The sequence below is a fragment of the Lactuca saligna genome, chromosome 6, assembly GCF_052625555.1.
Source record: "Lactuca saligna cultivar CGN05327 chromosome 6, ASM5262555v1, whole genome shotgun sequence".
Classification (NCBI taxonomy): domain Eukaryota; kingdom Viridiplantae; phylum Streptophyta; class Magnoliopsida; order Asterales; family Asteraceae; genus Lactuca; species Lactuca saligna.
This window is the reverse complement of record NC_136422.1, coordinates 46,942,976-46,963,297: the sequence shown is the minus strand read 5'-3', so window position 1 is coordinate 46,963,297 and position 20,322 is coordinate 46,942,976. Positions and strand designations below refer to the sequence as shown.

At 34.4% G+C, this 20,322-nt stretch overlaps 1 protein-coding gene and 1 pseudogene across 1 annotated transcript; one reads left to right on the top strand and one right to left on the bottom strand.

Moving 5' to 3' along the window:
- The first annotated feature begins 2,135 nt into the window (after positions 1-2,135).
- LOC145002516 (receptor-like protein EIX2) lies at positions 2,136-3,515 on the top strand. The gene has a single exon (XM_078961771.1). The coding sequence runs from the start codon at positions 2,136-2,138 to the stop codon at positions 3,513-3,515; it is 1,380 nt and encodes a 459-aa protein (XP_078817897.1).
- Positions 3,516-15,143: 11,628 nt separating this feature from the next.
- LOC145002515 (UDP-sugar pyrophosphorylase-like) overlaps positions 15,144-20,322 on the bottom strand; it is a 59,794-nt pseudogene continuing 54,615 nt past the window's right edge.

Below are 20,322 nucleotides of genomic sequence, written 5' to 3'. Positions count from 1 at the left end.
AACGAACCTGTTTAGTAATGGTGTAACGGTAAAAATCCCTTAGATATCATACTTTGGCACTTCCATTACATTTCGCAATGGAAAACATGATTAGCATCGGTTTTCTGCATCAATGATTCCAAAATAAATGAGCAACCGAAAATTGCACCCCCCCCCTCCCCAAAAAAAAGTTATAAATGGAAATTGAAAGCTTAATTTACTCTAGTTTATCATTTCTATTATTGAGTTCTCTATTGTATCTGCAACAAATGGCCTCTATTGTATCTACAACACATGACCCCAAGATGACTATAGATGAACAAGTTTTTTAGAAAGAAAAGGTTGAGAATAAAAGGTAATAGGTACCGTTTGAACTTGCACTTTTTTCCCACAATATCACTTTTAAGGTTTTCAATAAATAAAAATATACATATTAATTATTCTTTTATATTAAAATAAATTTAACATTTAATAAAATAAGAATTAAATAAAAGAGAAAGTTCACATGAACGTCGTATAAGCACCATATGGTTAAAATCAAATATACAAAACGTTTAACCTCATGCCTTCAAGGAATGCTTCCCAGGTTCACTATAAGATGTTTCCAATTGCTCCATTTATATTAATTTTGAAATCCCCAATCTTCATTTCTTTAGGTAACACACTTTTGTTTTTATCAACACTTTCAATCATCCACCCTTTATTTAGGGTTGGTAATTAGTTGGTTTGGTTGACATCTTTAACACATTTAATTAAACGGGTTAACCCGTCTAATATATTTAATTAAATGGGTTATGTTAAGGTTAAAATTCTCAATCTGCTTACAGCCAGCGAACCCACTTAAATTTTTTTAATATTATCTTATATATATATATATATTATTTAATTGATTATTATAGTTTTATTATTTTTATTACTCAAAAAATGTGGATTGGTGATCATTATTGAAAGTTGAGCTGTCTAGCATTTAAAGATTAAACATGTATAATGTTTTTATGGTTGTAAACACTTGATTTGTGTTTCTACTATAGACTTATCGTTGTATTATTTTCAAACATGAACAATTATCGAAGTTTTTAAGTTTTATGTAATTTTGTTTGAAGGATTAATTGATTTTCAAGGGCACTTTTTTTGGAAATTTGAATAGGTCAACTTAGGTTTAACCTGCTTATTAAATAGGTTACGTTGGGATAAATGAAAGTACATTGCTATTTCTAACATAACTTGACATCATCAAGTGAATTGATAACTAAATTCCATTAAGTGACAAATCTTCAATAAGAACAATACGACCTCTAATGACCAAAGTTGATTTTTGAAAAACAGAGTTGTTTCCATCGACTTTCCTTTTAACATCGGAAATGTAACCGCCCATTTTGGCTTCCACACAACACGCGACCAAACCTCCACCTCTTGGCCATTAAACACTTGTGGATCATCTATCTTAACACCCTCCTGAAGAAAAGAAACATGAGATTGCGATTAGATTATATTTTGATCCATGAGTATAGTTGGTTTTTTTTTTTTTCACTTTTTGTCCTAGAAAGTTTTTATCTTTGCATTCTTGGTCCTTATTTGAGGTTCACTACTAGAATATAGGCCTTTAATGACGCCCAAACTATGACACGCAGTGATTTATGATACGCAAAAGTGTGTACCCTAAAACTATACATATAGGTCGTTATTGTAACATGTTGTGTCATTTTTCCAAGCGAATGACTATTTCGCAATGGAAAACATGATTAGCATCCGTTTTTTGCATCACTATTCCAAAATAAATGAGCAACCAAAAATTAACCCCCCCCCCCCCCCCCCCCCCCAAAGAAGTTATAAATGGAAATTGAAAGTGTAATTTACTTGAGTTTATCATCTCTATTATTGAGTTCTCAATTGGATCTGGTAATCAGTTAAATGGAAGTATAAGTGAGAAACTTTGGGAACTACCCAGACTTGAATACCTTTTCCTTTCTTCTAATAATCTTATAGTTCATTCCCCAGATCACTTGTCAAACATCTCTTATTTTCAGTATCTTGATCTGAGGTCTTGCAAGGTAGGGCCTCGCTTCCCCAAATGGATTCAGACACTCAAAAATCTTACCTGTCTTGATCTTTCCAATACTGGAATTTCAGACACAGCCCCTCTGGAGTTTTGGGACATGTTGCCTTCTCAATTAATATATCTGAATCTCTCTTCCAACAACATTAGCGGGAAAGTACCAGATTTATTATCAAAATTTGACAAAGATTATTCAGTGATAGATTTGAGTTCCAACAGCTTTAATGGTCCAATACCGAATGTTTCTTCCACTTTGACAATATTAAATCTTTCCAGAAACAAATTCACTGGAGGAATCTCATTTATATGCCAAATTGTTGATGGGTTCTTATCATTTCTTGACCTCTCTCATAACTCATTAACCGGACAACTCCCGGACTGTCTGTGGCATTTCAATCAACTAACAGTTCTTAATCTCGGACACAACAATCTCTTTGGAAGTCTTCCTCCCTCTATTGGATCTTTGATACAACTCCAGGTGTTGTATTTATACAAGAACGACTTCTCTGGAGAATTGCCTTTGTCTTTAAAAAATTGCACACGTTTAATATCATTGAATTTGGGGGCCAACAAGTTTTCTGGTAATGTGCCTATCTGGATTGGGGAAAACTTATCAGGGCTGTATGTTCTTATATTAAGATCAAACAAATTCTTTGGAACCATCCCTTTACAGTTATGTCAGTTACCTAATCTTCAAGTTTTGGACTTGTCAATGAACAATCTCCATGGAAGCATCCCCTCATGTTTGAGTAATCTTACGAGCATGCTTCACCAAGGAGGATTCTCACAAGATGTATCCCTTCAAACATTTGTAAACAATACTAATAGTACATATGGATGGGGGAAATATGTTGACCATGCAATGATTCAGTGGCAGGGAGATGAACGTGAATTTTCTACCACTCTGAAATTGGTGAAGAGCATTGACCTGTCAAGCAACAATTTAACAGGACAAATCCCATATCAAATTACCAATCTTCATGACTTGGTGTCCCTGTCCTTGTCAAATAACAATCTATTTGGAGAGATTCCACAGAAAATTGGTGAGATGAAAAACCTTTTGACTTTGGATTTATCCAGAAACAATTTATCAGGGAGGATACCATCAAGCATGTCTCAGATGAGCTTACTGAATTACCTAGACTTGTCATTTAATAACTTTTCAGGGAGAATCCCAACCAGCACTCAACTCCAATCCTTTGAACCTTCAAGATACAATGGAAACAAAGGACTATGCGGACCTCCCCTTACTAAATATTGTCCTGGAGATGAAGAACCAGAAGTACCACCTCTGATTGGTAAAGGTGAGGGTGATGGGGAAGACACAGATGATGAAGTTGAGAGATGGTTTTATATTGGTGGGGGAATGGGTTTTGCTACTGGATTTTGGATCGCATGTGGCGCTTTACTTCTCAACCATCGAGGGAGACATGCATTTTTTTTCAGTTTTATGACAGCTTCAAAGAGTGGGTTTATGTGAAAGTGGTTGTGTTCATTTCAAGTATGCAAAAGGCTAGACACACGTAGTTTGTCGTTTAATTTTTTATTTTTGATTTCTTATTTTCTAATATGTAATGTAATGTAATTTGGTTGGGGTTTTTAAATCCCCCATATCAATATATTTGCCACCAACACCATGGGTGGCCATTTTCCCTGTTTTGTATGAAATAAGATATCCTAAAAAAAATCATACATTCGTAGCATAAAAAAACACAATGAAAATTAGAGGTACACTAAAAAAGTTGGAAACGGAACCGGACCATTGTGGAAAAAAATAGTTTGATACAAATCAATTTTGTTTGAACCTGTTTAGTAATGGTGTACCAGTAAATCCATTAGATATCATACTTTGGTAGTAATTGCACTTCCATTACATTTTGCAGTGGAAAACACGATTAGCATCAGTTTTTTGCATCACTATTCCAAAATAAACGAGCAACCAAAAATTACCCCCCCCCCCCCCCCCCCCCCCCAAAGAAGTTATAAATGGAAATTGAAAGTGTAATTTACTTGAGTTTATGATTTCTATTATTGAGTTCTCTATTGTATCTACAGCACATGGCCCCTGGATGACTATAGATGAACAAGTTTTTCAGAAAGTAAAGTTTGAGATTAAAAGGTAATAATAGATACCGTTTGAAATTGCACATGTCATAAAATATCCATGACTCTTTGAAGTTTGACATCGGCTCAAAATAATCAGTCTACCTCAACACTTCCCCACTAAAACCCTTATGTTGTTGTTTCTATGGGGGTTTAAAGCTACATATCTGAAAATTTAGGATAATTAGGATAACAGATTTTGATATCCAAATTTGTATATGAAATTTTCAAACTTTTCCGAAAATTTGGACATAATACAGAATAATGTAACTTGAAGAAAAAAAAAACATAGATGACTCTTTTTAATATAAATCAACCGTGTACAGATTTATTTGCTTGAGATCTCACTTCATATATGGGATTAGAAGCCATCGGATTTGAAATATCCATTTTATACTCAAAACATATATATAAAACTGCTAGAAATATACATCTATAAAGTCTGTCCAATTGTTTAATCCAAATATCCGAACGATTACAAAATCATGAAGAAAACTTTTCAAAAACCAAAAATAAAAAAGGATAATCCAAATATATGAAACATTGAAAACTCAATGTTTGAATGCATATACAAAATTTTGGATATGAAACCTTCCCTCATCAAATGCAAGAAACCTGTATTAGGGTTTAGTTAGTTTGTTTGTTTTTTTTTTTTTCGTTTTTTCTTTGTTTGTTTGTTTGTTTATTATTATTATTATTATTATTTTTTTTTTTGCAATTTTAGAGTTGATGGGAGGGAAATTAAAATCGAACAAACAACAGCAACCATAATACCATCATACCATCTTCATTAACTTGTCATCATTGTGGTCTTCATATCTATCCCACCACCTGCGGTTACCTTCATCTTCATCCCTAAATAAATAAATAAAAAAGAACAAAAATCAAATCTGAAACGAATGTTTTGTGAAGAAGACGAAGTACTTTGGGGTGATGAAATCATGAAGATGATGTTGGTGAAGGCAATGGTTCTCTATTCTTTTTCAAGAGTAATTTCAATTTTAAGTGTTTTATTAAAATATAATATAAATGTTAATTATTTTATATTAATTTAAAATCAAATAAAACTAGAATTAAATAAAAAAAGGTCAACATCGACACCATATCAATGCCACAGGGATGCCCCACATACATTAAATAAAAAAATAAGCTAGTTGTGATGTGCCAAACATAACCTAAGTTGATATGGATATAAAATGTGCAAAGATTTTTGCCTCAAGGCTTCAATCAGTGCTTCCCTGATTCACTGTAGCATTTTTCCAAGTGCTCCATTTTGTTTATTTTAAAACCCCTAATCCTCACTTCCTCTGGCAATCCACTATTCTCTTTATCAACACTTTCAATTCCCCAACCTCTGGCAATCCACTATTCTCTTTATCAACACTTTCAATTCCCCAACCTTTATTTTGCACTGCTCATCCCACTTTCACCTGACAAAAAACAAAAATATGGTGTTGGGCTAAACTACAATTATAACATCATAGTTTCAATGTTTCTTATTCAGGCACACTACTAGAAAACTGATGCAATAGCTACAGCACAATCCGTAGCTATTCTGTAGCTATAAGCGGATAGCTACGGAATTGCTACGGAAAAATGCCTGTAGCATAATGGCCTGTGGGAAAATTATAGCTACGGATTAGCTACGGAATAGCTACGGAGTAGCTACGGAATAGCTACGGATTTCCTACTCAATAGCTACGGAATTGAATAGCTACGGAATAGCTACGGAAGTAAATAGCTACGGATTTTTTGTAGGTAATCCGTAGCTAATTACTTTTTATTTTAGAAAAAAACAATAAAAAATTATAAAAAAATCCAGTTTTTTTCTCTCCAAAATATTGAAAAAACCCATTACATTAAACTTAAAATAATATTGAAATTCAACTACAAAACAAATATCATTATAATAAAACTAATAAACCTAAAAAAGTATCAAATACAAATACATATTACTAATTAACATTGTCTAATGATACACATAATAAGTGTCAACTACAAATGTTTAAATAAGTGCTTACAAAATAAAATTGAAATTTTTTTGATCGATTACTTGGCAAAGGAAGTATCAAACTAACAACGTGCAAGCTTGCCTGAAAAATGTAAAAACAAGTATCAATTACTAATTGAAAGAATGTGCAACTGTTATTTAGTTACAATAAGTTAGTTATAATTTTCTTTTAGCATATAAAAGAAATCATATTATGCAAGCGATGTTAATAATATTGTGGGAATTATTTATCATGGTAACTAATATTCATACCATTCAAACTAATTTTAACACATGAATGCTAACAGATACAAAATATCATCTAACAAACAAACCATTTTTCCTAGTGTTATAATAATGAAAAATAGCATCTTATTAACAAACCATTTTTACTAATGTTAAATGATAAAAAAAAACACCATTTCAATCCATCTAATCATCTATGCCTAATAAAGAAACATTCTGATTCATAAATATTTACTTTATAAAAACTAGAATTAATAAAGACTTGAATACACATAAAGAAATTAACGGACCTGGTAATGTGCTATTATCTAAACCAAGAGCCATTGTAGCTCCTCTTCTGTCAAAATTAAGGTTCCCCCAAAAGCAATACATGTGATCCCTTTTGACATTTTTCTCGTTCAGGCATCCTACTTGCCTGAATGTGTTTTCTTTAAGTTCTAGAGTGAAATTTCATGAATCTTTCATGCCAACCTGTTTTTAAGAAGAACCAATGCTTAGGTTGTCAAACACCTTTGAAATTAGTCATCGTATACAAATTTTGACAATCTACTTTCAACAAAGTTTCTAAAAATAACAAGTTATAAAGTTCATGAAGATAATAGCAACATATTTGTGTTTTTACATAAATTTCAAGCTTCTAATCATGCTCATGATTACCATTAGATGCTATTTTACTCTAAATCCAGGTTTGACCAAAACAGAAAAGTCAATGTTACTATCGTTCATCATCTTCAACCTCAAGAAACTAGAATCGATTCATGTATTGAGGTTTCTAATGTCCTCAAAAGCTTCCATCCATAAGCAATTTTAGGATTTACCAACCAATTTCAACATGAAATCAACAATTCCAAACGAAACCGACGTTAACTTAGGTTTATAGAAATTACCTTCACATCTTGTGTTCACAAGCTGAAAATCATAACGATTGGGCTGTTTCTTCGTGTTTTTCCAGCCTCCACAACACCGAAATCGCTATTAGCCATCACCAACGACAGCCGGAGATGATGACTAACGGGCACGCCGAAGATGGGAGGTCAGAGGGTGTGCTGCGATGTGGAGTGCATGCGCCATTACATTCTTCAAATTAAAAAAAAAAACTAGGTTTTACCTTTGTGGGAGAAGAAATCGAGCAAAGAGGGGTAATGACGGATGAGCTATGCTGCCAGAGAGGGAAGGAACGTCGGAAAATGGGTGAATGCACCGGAGAAGGGACGAGCAACGAGGGGGTTGGCGTTCACAGAAGACAAAAGGTGGGAAGACAGGAGCGAGGAGTCGATATGAAGGAAAGCGTAGGAGTCGATACATGGAGGTGGACCCGAACAGTTAACTTTCTAAAAAGTGTCAACTTTCTAAAATTGGATTTTTGATGCATTTTTTAATATAGCAACATAGTCCAAATAAAAAAAAATTTGCGCTGAGCGATTTCAATCCCAGCCAGGGGCTGCAGCCCCTGGGACCCCGCTCCCAGGGGCGCTGCCCGCGGACCCCCATTCATTTAGGGGCTTCTCCCCTAAATAACAATGTACTTTGAATATTGAAAAACTTGAACATGTGTGCACTCCTACACCATCCTAACTTGTTCAATATTAAACAAGATCATTTTTGGTCAACAATTTTAATCATATTACACTTAAATAATATTGATGATATAAAATCACCAACAAACCTCCTCAATTTAAGTGTAATCCTGATTAAACTTAAAACAAAACATAAGCAACAACAAATTGATGCATAAATGATGACGATGAGGATGATGATGATGATGACGATCACTATTGATAGTGTGACGGTGATGGTGATGGTGGTGGTAGTAGTGGTGGTGATGGTGATGGTGATGGTGAGGGTGAGGGTGATGGTGATGGTGATGGTGATGATGGTGATAGTGATGGTGATGATGGTGATGGTGATGGTGATAATGGTGATAGTGATGGTGATGACGGTGATGATGGTGGTGGTGGTTGTGGTGGTGATGGTGATGATGATGATGATGATGATGGTGGCGGTGGTGATGATGGTGATGATGATAATGATGATGGTGATGATGATGATGATGATAATGATGATGATGTTGATGTTGTTGATGATGATGATGTATATGAGTTTGTGAGATGTATGTGAACGTATTCATAAGCATTATAGTGTTAAACCACTAAACAAGCAATGGATCTCGTATGTATACACGCCTTTATAAATGATATTAATAGCTATAAATTGGTGAAAATATAGATAATCATGTATAATAGAGGTGAGAAAAAATGGAGCGAAAAAAACGACGTTTGGTGCCCGAAAAATAAAAAATAAGAAAAATCCGTAGCAAATCCGTAGCTATTCCGTAGCTAATTAGCTACGGATTTGCTACGGATTTTTCTTATTTTTGATTTTTCGGGCACCAAATGTCGTTTTTTTTGCTCCATTTTTTTCACACCTCTATTATACATGATTATCTATATTTTCACCAATTTATAGCTATTAATATCATTTATAAAGCCGTGTGCACATACGGGAATCATTGCTCATTTAGTGGTTTAACAGTATAATGCTTATGAATACGTTTACATACATCTCACAAACACGTATACATACACATATACACGTACACATATACCACAACTCATTCATGTATATATATATATATATATATATATATATATATATATATATATATATATATACAAACATACTCCATCAGAAGTTGGTGAAAACTATAGGCATTACAATGTTAAACTGTGAAACGAGTACTTAATCCCGAAAGGGCACACGACTTTATGAACGATATTAATAGCTATAGGTTGATGAAAATATAGATAATCATCTATAGTAGAGGTGTGAAAAAAACGAAGCGAAAAAAACGACGTTTGGTGCCCGAAAAATCAAAAATAAGAAAAATCTGTAGCTAATCCGTAGCTACTTAGCTACGGATTAGCTACGGAATTCTAACGGAAAGCATACTCCGTAGCTAATCCGTAGGTAAATAGTATCTGTAGGTATCCCGTAGCCATTCCGTAGCTAATTAGCTACGGAATAGCTATGGATTAGCATCTCTAGCTATTTTGTAGCTAATTAGCTACGGAATAGCTACGGAATAGCATCCGTAGTTATTCCGTAGCTATTCCGTTACTAAATTAGGGCATCCCATTCTGTAGCTAATCCGTAGCAATTCTGTAACTAATTAGCTACGGAAATTTTCCGTAGCTATTTTCCGTAGGAAAACCCCATGTTTTCTAGTAGTGGCAATGTACTTTAAACTACAATGATGTAATAGGAAGAAATGAAAGCATGTTTCTATTTCTAACATACATCAGGCGTCATCAACTGAATCGATAACTAGGGTTCCATCCAGTGACAAATTTTCAATAAGAGCATTATGAAACAGAGTTGTTGTTTCCTTTGACTTTCCTTTTAACATCAGAAAATGTAACAGCCCATTTTGGCTTCCACACAACACGTGACCAAACCTCCACCTCTTGGCCATTAAACACCTTTAAAACTGGATCATCTATCTTAACACCAGCCTGAAGAAAAAAAATTACATTATTCTATTAGAGTAAATTACATTTTGGCCCATGAACATAACTAGTTTTGGCAATGTTTGTCCCAAAAGGTTTTCTCTTTTGTCGTTTGGTGCTTATTGGAGGTTTTTGTAATGTTGTTGGTCCCTATTCCAAGTAAAATGAGTATATTTTTGGGACCAAAATCGAAAAAAAAATCAGCTATAGTTAGGGACCAAAAGATTCATTTTAATTATGACACAGACCAAAAACATTACAAAAACATAAACTAAGGACCAAAATTGCAGAAAATAAGCTATACTAAAGGACCAAAAATATAATCTACTCTATGGTTATTGATTTTATAGTAAATTAAATTTTTGGTCCCAAAAAGTTCTATTAGTAATTTAGTCCTTATTTGAGGTTCTTGCAACATTTTTGTCCTCTGGGTATAGCTGATTTTTGCAATTTTGGTCATATAAAATATGATAATTTTACTTGGTAAATTACCAAAAACGTCAAATAGGGACAAAAATTACAACAGAACTTTTGGGACCAAATTTGAAAAAAACCAGCTATACCCAGGGACCAAAACTGTAAATAACTCTTATATATCTAGATAATTATCAAATTAGTTTGTCTGACCCATAATTACACGGAAACGGGATCGTTTCGGTACGTGGAACGAAAACGGGACCGAGGATCGGTAATCTATAAAATTCGGTACGAGGGGGGGTAGTCTTCTCCGGAACGCTATTTTGGTACGTGGAATGGTGTACCACATAATATAGTACGATGTACATATATTGCTAAAATATATAATACTATAAATATAAAAAGTATACTAAATACCAAAAGATCAATACTTCAATTCATACTTCAAAAGTTCAATACAAAAGTAACAAAATAACTTCAATACCAAATAAAGCTAAAATAACTTCAACATTCAAAACAAAGTAACTTCAATACCAAAAGATCCCTAAGTTTACTCTTTCCTTTGCCTTTTTTCATTCCCATCATCAGCTACTCTCTCAACATCTTCTAGATTTTCCCACTTCATTTCTTCAAAGTCGTGTACTTGACTCTTCCAAGTTAATGCTTTCGGGATTTACATCCCACTTCTTGTGTGCCCCGGATGCGTAACTTTCGGAGAATCTTGATTGGAGACGAATATTTGAATGTATAAACACCAATTTATCAGCCCTTTTGGAGTTCAATCGGTTTCTCTTGACATTATGTATGTAAGAGTACGTATTCCAGTTTCTCTCGGCTGATGAACTACTAATAGGCTGTGATAAAACTTTCTTTGCTATAACAGCAAGTTTGGGCGTTTCTGACCCGTAACTTGACCACCAATCAATAGCATCCATGGTCACCGCATCCATGTAAGCTGCCACCAATGCATAAAGGCCTTTTTTCATGTGAAAAGTAGGGAGTTGCTCACGTAGAAGACGCTCCTCTTCTCCACTTTCCGCGATCCTCTTAAAAGATTCCATTACACCAACCATAACCTCCTTATCAAGATTTGGAGCTTTCCTATGAACTCCACTTGGTGCCGCCATCTCCTCAAGATAATTTTTATCATAAAATCTTGGAGATAATGCAAATCCTAAACAATGCAAAGGGATTGTCATCTTCTCCCACCTTGCTAGTATAATCTTCTCCACTCGGGGGTAATACTCAGCATAACGATGATTCATCATGACATCCTTAATCTCTCCTAGCATGTTATCCATTTTCTCATAAATTTCTCCCATCTTTGATCCCTCACCATCACAAAATTTAACCATCAAGTATATTGGTTTTGTAACAGCAAGGACACTTTCCACATCATCCTAAAAGTCTTCATTTTTAATTGTATCAGCAACTAATAATCCACTTTGCCTAGTGTTTTCATCAATATTTTTTGCCATTCTCTCCATGAATTAAGGACAATTGTAGTAGCAAGAGACTCTCTACAATCCCATAACCTTTTCAGCAAAATATAATGAGATGCAAATCTTGTTTTGGCTACTTTTAATAATTCCAATTGTAAATTATCTCTAAAAATAGCCAATGCATGGGTGTGATTAAGAAAATAGTTAACAACTATTTTCCCTTTCCTATATGTGTCCATTAGCCAAAAACAATCGACTGCAAGATCTTAAAAAATTAAATTCAAAGTATGGACACAACAAGGAGACCAGAAAATTTGTTTATGTACCTTCTCCACCTCCTTTCCAGCAGCCTTACAGTTTGTTGCATTGTCGGTAACAACTTCTAGAACATTCCTTGGTCCTACGGTTTATATGGCTTCAAGCAAGAAGTTTGCAATTGTTGCCCCTGTTTTCTCTACACCAGAAAAGTCCTCTGCATACATAAACATGGCTCCACGGCTGTTGGTAGCAATAACATTGATTAATGGCCGATGTGTAACATCCGGATTCCCAGGCATATTATTTTATCCCTTTATTTTTGAAGGTTGGGAGGGGACTCGGCGAGTTGGTGCTTAGACTCGCCGAGTATGGTCGCGGATTCTTATCCGGGTTCACAGCTGGACTCGGCGAGTTCATAAGTGGACTCGGCGAGTCCATGCTGTTTAATGAAACCCTAATTTTCTGGGTTTGGGACCTATTTAAAGGCCCTTAGGGTCGTCATTTGCGGCTACCAAACCCCAGAGAGAAACCCTAAGAGATCTAGAGCGTTTGTGAGGAAGGAGAGGCCACTTTTGATCATTTTGTTGGTGTGATTGGAAGAAGGAGGTGACCAAGGCAAGAGGAGGCTAAAGGAGGAGCGATTATGGTGATTTCAGAGTTCAGAGACTTCATCTTAAGGTATTTATTCGGACCTTCTTCAGATTTGGTGTTGATTCTTAGAGTTAGGGTTTTCTAACCCCTTTAGAGAATGGATATGTGGAGCAATTGGTCCCTTCTCGAGTTTATGCTTTGGATCTGGACTCAAAGAGGTCCAGAGACCTTAACCCTTGGAGCTTTATGGGTTATTTTGGGAGCCATGAACTTAGGAGTTTATTTTTGGGGCTAAATCACCAAGTGAGACCATCTAGATGCTATATGAGTGTCAAGGTCTGAACTTTACGTGATTATCATGCTTGGGAAGGTCAGATCTATGGATTTAAGGAACAGATCTGACCTCAGGAGGTCAATGGAGTTTGTGCATGGCATGAACTCGGCGAGTAGGGTTAGGGTTTCCCGTAAATCACTCAGTGAGTAGACTTGCCGAGTTGGGGAAATAACTTAGTGAGTCAGAGGGGATTAGAGCACTGGAGTTCAAGGCGGAACTCGCCGAGTTGTTCTTAAGACTCGACGAGTTGAGTCTGGGTGGCCCCGCGATTCATGCCAGGTGTGACTCGTCGAGCAAGGGGAGGAACTCAACGTGCCAAGTGAGACTAAAGAATTAGTGGACACGTGTAGACTCGCCGAGTCGCCCAAGTGCACTCGACGAGTCGAGTCAAAGTTTGACCGTTGACTTTTGTTGACTTTTAGGGTTTGGTCAACAATGTAGCCTTTAAGCCAAAAGAGGGGTAAAATGGTCTTTTACCCTTCTGAGGGTGCTAAGAGAGGGTTGAGTATAGTTATATTTATGAGAGTATTTACTTTATGTGATTAGGCGGAGGCTAGATCATATTTCTACTGAGTCAGAGATTTACCGAGACATCTGAGGGGAGTCTTCTCACTATACTTTACCTAGTGTAGTAACAGAATTATGTGACAGAGTATTTTAGAGTTATATGCCAGTGTATTTGTATGTTATTATGTGTTGTGATTTATTGTGATATGTGATATGCATGATCCAGAGTTATAGAGTTAGGACCAGTGGGTTCACAGAGTTATGGGACCAAGAGGGTCCCACATAGATATTCGACCAGAAGGTCAACAGAGTTACAGCCTTGAGTGGCTGATATGTGTTTATGTGGTATTTTGGGGAACTCACTAAGCATTTATGCTTACAGTGTTTTTGTTATGTGTCTCAGGTACCAGCGATGATCGCGGGAAAGCGCCGGCATGATCTGTACACACACCCATACCCGTGGAGTTTATTATGATTTGATCTTGGGATTTGTAATGAGATAATGCTGATACAATGTTTTCTTGAAAATGATTATGAATGACTTTGGTTTTAAAAAGTGAAAAATTGTCTTAATTTTTACGGTGTTACACGATGTTTAACATTGGACCAGCCATCCGACACAATAGAAACCCCCTGTGTATACCATGTATCCTTCACTGAAGTCATCCCCTTTTCCACATCTCTCACACACTCGTCAAGCAAAACGGTTCGAGCTTTATCGTATGAAGGAGCCTTATAACCAACAGATGCCCTGTTTATGGCTGTTATCATCTCTTGAAATTGAGGATTACGTAGAACATTGAAAGGAATGCCATTAGTACATAATGCTCTCATAATCTTCATATCAACTGTGTTTCTTTCCATCATACCAAAAGAATCTTCGAGCGGTTTTCTAGATTTAGAAGTAGAACTTTGTTTATTATTAATTACAGAGTTCTTCAAAGACTTAGAAATACCTTTTGATTCAGCAACATTTACTCTGTTTAACAAGCTTTGATATTTAACCCGATCCTTGAGTATAGCAGGACACCTATTGATTTCTGGTGCTTTCCCGATTGCAGCACCAAAAAAGTGTACATAAATTCTAGTATAAGAGTTGGTAAACATTTGATGGCAGTGCTTACACACCCATTTCTTTGAACCCCCTGCGTTTTTACTCCCTGATACACCAACTATGTCCACTTCCTGCAACAGGGGCTTATCAACCTTGGAAGCCTGAACATTTTGAGGAGCTTCAACACTTTCTGAAACGCCTAGAACTCCATCTTCATTATCAGAATCAGTCAAGGTAACATCAACACTTTCTGGAACGGGATTATCTTTACCAAATACCATTTTGGTCCCTAACTATAGCTGATTTTTTTTCGATTTTGGTCCCAAAAATATACTCATTTTACTTGTGGTATAGAGTCCTTTTTGAGTTTGGTCGAAGGGTAAAATGGTCTTTTTGAAAAACCAAATAGCTGTCTAGTTACATTTAATGATACAGGGACCAAGAGTAATGAAACCTTGACACAGGGACCAAAAGTTAAACAAAAAAATCTTTGTTGGACTTGAACCAAAGAAAATTTTCGAACACTAGGGACCATTTTGGCAGTTTCCTTTAATAGAAACTCTTAATAGTCTTAGGTTTTTAAATAGAGTGATTTATAAGGTTGTTAGCATTTAAATACACTTTTAGGAAACAGAAAGAATGCATGAGGTATGAGAGAAGTTACTTGGGGTTAACACACTCCTTTATTGCTACCGCCAGTTTTTGAGAGTTCATCCATGTAAGGCCCAACCTCAAGAATTAACTACAATAAAATGTAATCATAAAAAATCAAAACTTAACATCAGGACAATCACTCTAATAATAAAATATAAAGTGAGATATATTATACTCGGTTTATGTTGCCTGGGTATGGAGAAAAGCCAGTGTCACAATTGACATCTCCATCAGGATGACTTGTTGCTCTAAGAAGAGTATCCAATTCATTGTATTCCACATTAATCACCATTTCTATTCCTGAGGGTATTTTTGTCAATATAAAAATAATTTAAAAACCATGACTCAGTAACAAGATAATTCAACAAAACTTAGCATCTGAATGAGTAAGCCTTGTAATGCCTCCAATTGCTTCTTTGGTTTTTTGAGGAACAGAAAGAGAATTAACATCCTACTCTTTAGTTGCACTTACTCCCAATGCTGCAGGAATTGCCTGAATAAATAAATAAATAAAATAATTTTGTATATCAAACTCTATATGATAATACTATTAAGGCAATCTTTGAAATGAACCTTAAATAGGAGTCCATTCGTGTCTTGAAAAAACACAACCCCTCTTAATTAAACCAGAATCTTTCCTAAAAGAGATGGTTCCATAAAGTATAATGAGATAGATATTTTAATAAAAACAAAAACCAATCAAATAAAAAAATGCATACATACCATTCTTTAAGAAGACCACTTGAATAAAGAAGTGAATGAACATCACCATGACCATGAGGTTTTTTCTGATAAGAGAAGTAAAAAGGGTTTATAATTTGGAAGATTACAAATACATATATATGAATTAAATACAAACTGCACCTGTATTCTGTACTTATTGTGTGGATCAACAGCAAGCCTAGCATCATTATCAGCCAAGCAAGCCACCTTTTCCTGAAACATGGTACCATGAATTTACAATGCCAATTATGCCCTTCTACTGTAGCGAAAAGAATACCCAAATGTGATGCAATTACCTGTTTTAAAAGTTTTACTTGTGTAGATTTCATCCCAAAATAAGAATTTGATTCTAGGAGTTGTAATGTTTTTTCATATGTGTCATCTCAAGTCATTATCACAAAAGGTGCTTCTCTTCTACATTCACCTACAATTGGACAATTTACCAGTTTTTTAATATATTGATTTTAAGTTTCTGTTGTGCATATAAGAATAAAGATAATATGTTAATGGGGAAACAAAAATCACCTTGAGTTTGTGTACAACTAGCTTTAGATAAGCATAAGATGGAGTCGATTTAATGTTGCAAAAACAAGTTCCTGTAGTGGTTTCCATGGGAATTACTACCTACAAAATACATGAAGTTTTATCGAGTGGTGTTAAACTAACAGAACAGTTATCACAATTCACAGGATTAAAAGACAGAACTAACCTTGATTCCATTGTATCCAAGGCGTTCCCCAAGCCCTCCTGCAACAAGAACAAATGCAGCATGTTGTATTTGGTTAACACCTGCTAGTCTCCTCATATTTGATAAATTTATCATCACCAAATGTTAGAATTTCGCCTGATGGGGCCAGCAGAAATGTGGTTGAAATCATAAAAAAAAAAAAAAAAAAAAAACAAGAAAAGTAAACTTAATTTTGGCCTAAAAAGATAGTTTAGTGACATACAGAAGGTGTACTGAAGCCATGAAATGGATTGTTTCCAGCCTTTGAATCTGCTAAGAGTTCTCTAGCAGTCATGATATATGATGCCAAACCTCCAGGATAGCTTGAATTAAGAAGGACGAAGATGAAGACGAAAATTATAAGTACCCATTTATACTCTAATAAATACTGTTCACAGAGCCAGAATTGCAATTGGTATATTTTAATTTATGTTGTAGATTACGCATGCGTTATTGTACATTGTTCTGTGTTCTTATAATATCCTTAATTTATTTATTATGAACTCTGCTTCCCATACAAGATTTGATACTATTTTTCAGTGTCCTCTGTTTTGGAGCTGGTGAAGCTCGTTGCTTTTCCCCTAAAAGTTTATTACTATTGTTGGGATACTGTCCTCATTGTGTCGCTACAATTTATGTGCATTTGTTATCACCTAATCAGATTTCTTTTGTTTCCATGAATCGATAAGGTCACACAGCAGAGTTGTTATCTCCATCTCAAATTTCTTTTGTCAGCTTCAACTAAGCGTTTGCAAAGCCAAGTAATTATACCACTGTGCATTCTGTGAGGTCTGTGGAGTCCAACGTTGATTAGGTATGTTTCTTTCTCTCATTTTTATTATTTTTTTCGTGTTTTCAATTTCTCTATTTGAGTCTGAACAGGACAACAGGTTTGATGATTTTTCTACTAATTTAGACCTCCATTTTGTGTTGATCTCTACTGCACACCAACTGTTTGATGTTATGCCTTAGTGAAACCGTTTCCGAATTTCGTTTTTCTGATGTAATAGTCAGTGATCTTTCTACTCTATAAGAGAGATGATTCGAGTGACCATATGTAATATTTTTAAAAGGAAAGATCAGATGTAAATTTGGTCTCCTTATGAATATCTGGTCTGTTGGTTGATTGTGCCCAAAATGTGAAGCTTGTGTTTGTGTATATTATTATAACACTCTCCATATCAAAACCACCAATGAACAATCTGATCTAACTGCACAAGTTGGTTAAATTGACCATGACAAACAAGTAGGGGCAACATAATATTATTTGGTTGTTGTTGAATTAGACTTGTTGATGATATGTTTCAAAGATAGTTTCAATAGAAATGGTTGATGCTAAAATCGCCAGGGATTAACTTGTTTGACCGATTCGGATGAAAACAAATTTATTTTGAATTCAATGATAATTAATTTGGTCAAATGCAAAAGGGTTCCCTGTAAGAAACAGCAACATACTTTCATTAATATGTTTATTATAGCAATGTATTTTCATAATTTCATGTATACTCTATTAAAGCAATGTATTTTGAAAAATCTACCTATTTATAAATTATAACAATGTCATTCAAATACAAAACATTTTTGAGGATTTTTCCTGCAAAGAACAACCAGATTTAGCTGTTAAAGTAGCATTCTTTATCTACAACTAAGACTTAAACTACTAAGTTGATTATTTTAATAAAAATTCCAACTTAATATCAAATAAGATGGTTTAAAGTCAGTTACACCTGTTTTTATTATTGAACATCTTGTCTTTCAGATTAATATATTTATTAACATGGTTTTTCTAAATTTTATAAATGATAGTGTTAGAGTGATAGAGGTGAAGCTTCAGATTTCAGAAGATACGAAGTAGCTGTATAATGGAGGTTAGTTGTATTAAAAATTTTCAAGCAAATGAAATAAAAGAATCCTGACTTTAATATATGGTTTTTGATTTAGGTAAACAGAAGGTAAGTGTTGAGTAAAATAAGACAGTTTTGGTCCCTGAGTATAGCTGAAAATTTCAGTTTTGGAACTTATTTGAGGTTCTTGTAATGTTGTTGTACATGTTTCAACTAAATTTTTGGTCCCGAGTATATCTGATTTCAATTATAGTCAATTTATTTGCAACAGGTACAAATAAGTTGCAAAAAGTTGTATTCAGTATAGTCTAATATGTTTTTAATCGAGTCATTACTAATGTAGTATTATCCTAATATCATTTTTAACAATCGAAAAGACCATGATTAATCTGGAATGGATAAACTGGCTTTCATTCTTATAAGTTCACTGTTTGGTTAATCTAAGTGAGAAAAGTTCATTTCACAGTCATTAATTGTTAGACCCAAATGATATCATTACTATTTCATTGAATGATTTCATTAGTTTTACATTTTGCAATATGTAATTTGGCTGGGGTTTTTAAGTCTCCCATATCAATATATTTGCCACCAACACCATGGGTGGCCCTTATCCCTGTTTTGCATGAAATAAGATATCCTGGAAAATTCATATATTCGTAGCATATAAAAACACAAAGAAAATTACCATTTAACCCTCCATCCCTTCCAAAAAAAAATAGAAATTGAAAGTGTAATGTACTCCTGGGTTTATAGTTTCTATTACCAAGTTGTTTCTTGTATTTGCAGCACATGGCCCCTGAATGACTACTGATGAACAAGTTTTTCAGAAAGAAAGGGTTGAGAATAAAAGTTTATGAATACCATTTGAACTAAAAGACAAATTAAAGATGAAGAATTATAATAAATTGCCCCAAATTATACGTTCAAAGACTTGCAAGTCTTGGGAATTTGTATTTATCATCAAAATCATTTCCAAACTTGTGATATTTTCGAAGACTCAAAAGTAATGTGATCAGAATTGTTAACAATGGGCTCTACAAAAGGTAATTCCTGGTTTGTGTTAGAAGGCCCAAACTTGCTCTTGGGCTCATGAGGGTTTATATAATCTTGACTGTCAAGATAAATGATCCTAACTCCTGAGTAGGTGGCCTCAAATGGGTGGCCACTTGTGTGGGGCATATAGTATTTCCATCAATACTTAATTTCCATGAAATTTGAGCAAAACTATAAGAAAAATCAAAGATGAAGAATTAGAATTAGTTGCCCCAAGTTAGACGTTCAAAAACTTACAAGTCTTGGCAGTTTGTCTTTATTATAGATATATCTTTTCCCACCTTGTCATATTTTTTTCAGTTTGTATTTATTATCTATATCTTTTTCTCATCTCTTGATATTTTTTTGGTGTGTCATATTTTTCACAAAGAAATGAAAGTATGGCGCTATAGATCATTCTTAAGACCAACAAAGAACAACCAGATTTAGGTGTTTAAACAAATTTGGAACTTTGTTAGGAAATTATGAACTGGAGAAGCTATGTAGTTTAGTTGATGGCTAGGCTAATTACTAATTATTTAATGTGTTCTAATAACAGCTATCATAGAGAGTAAAATGAAAGCTATATTGAGTATACTTTCATGTATTTTTAAAATTAATATACGTACGAAGCAAATTATCTATTATATCATAATGAGCATCTCAATATTTAAGGTTTAATTATGTATGTACATACAAGAAGCACAATATAACTTAATCATCTTAATAATGAAAACATCATTATTTATACTTTCACAATTTTTTACATTCAATACACGGACAAAAATAAACTTTCATATAATAATACTCATATCAGTTAAGAACAAGTTATAGACATACTAATATAAAGCAGAATCTA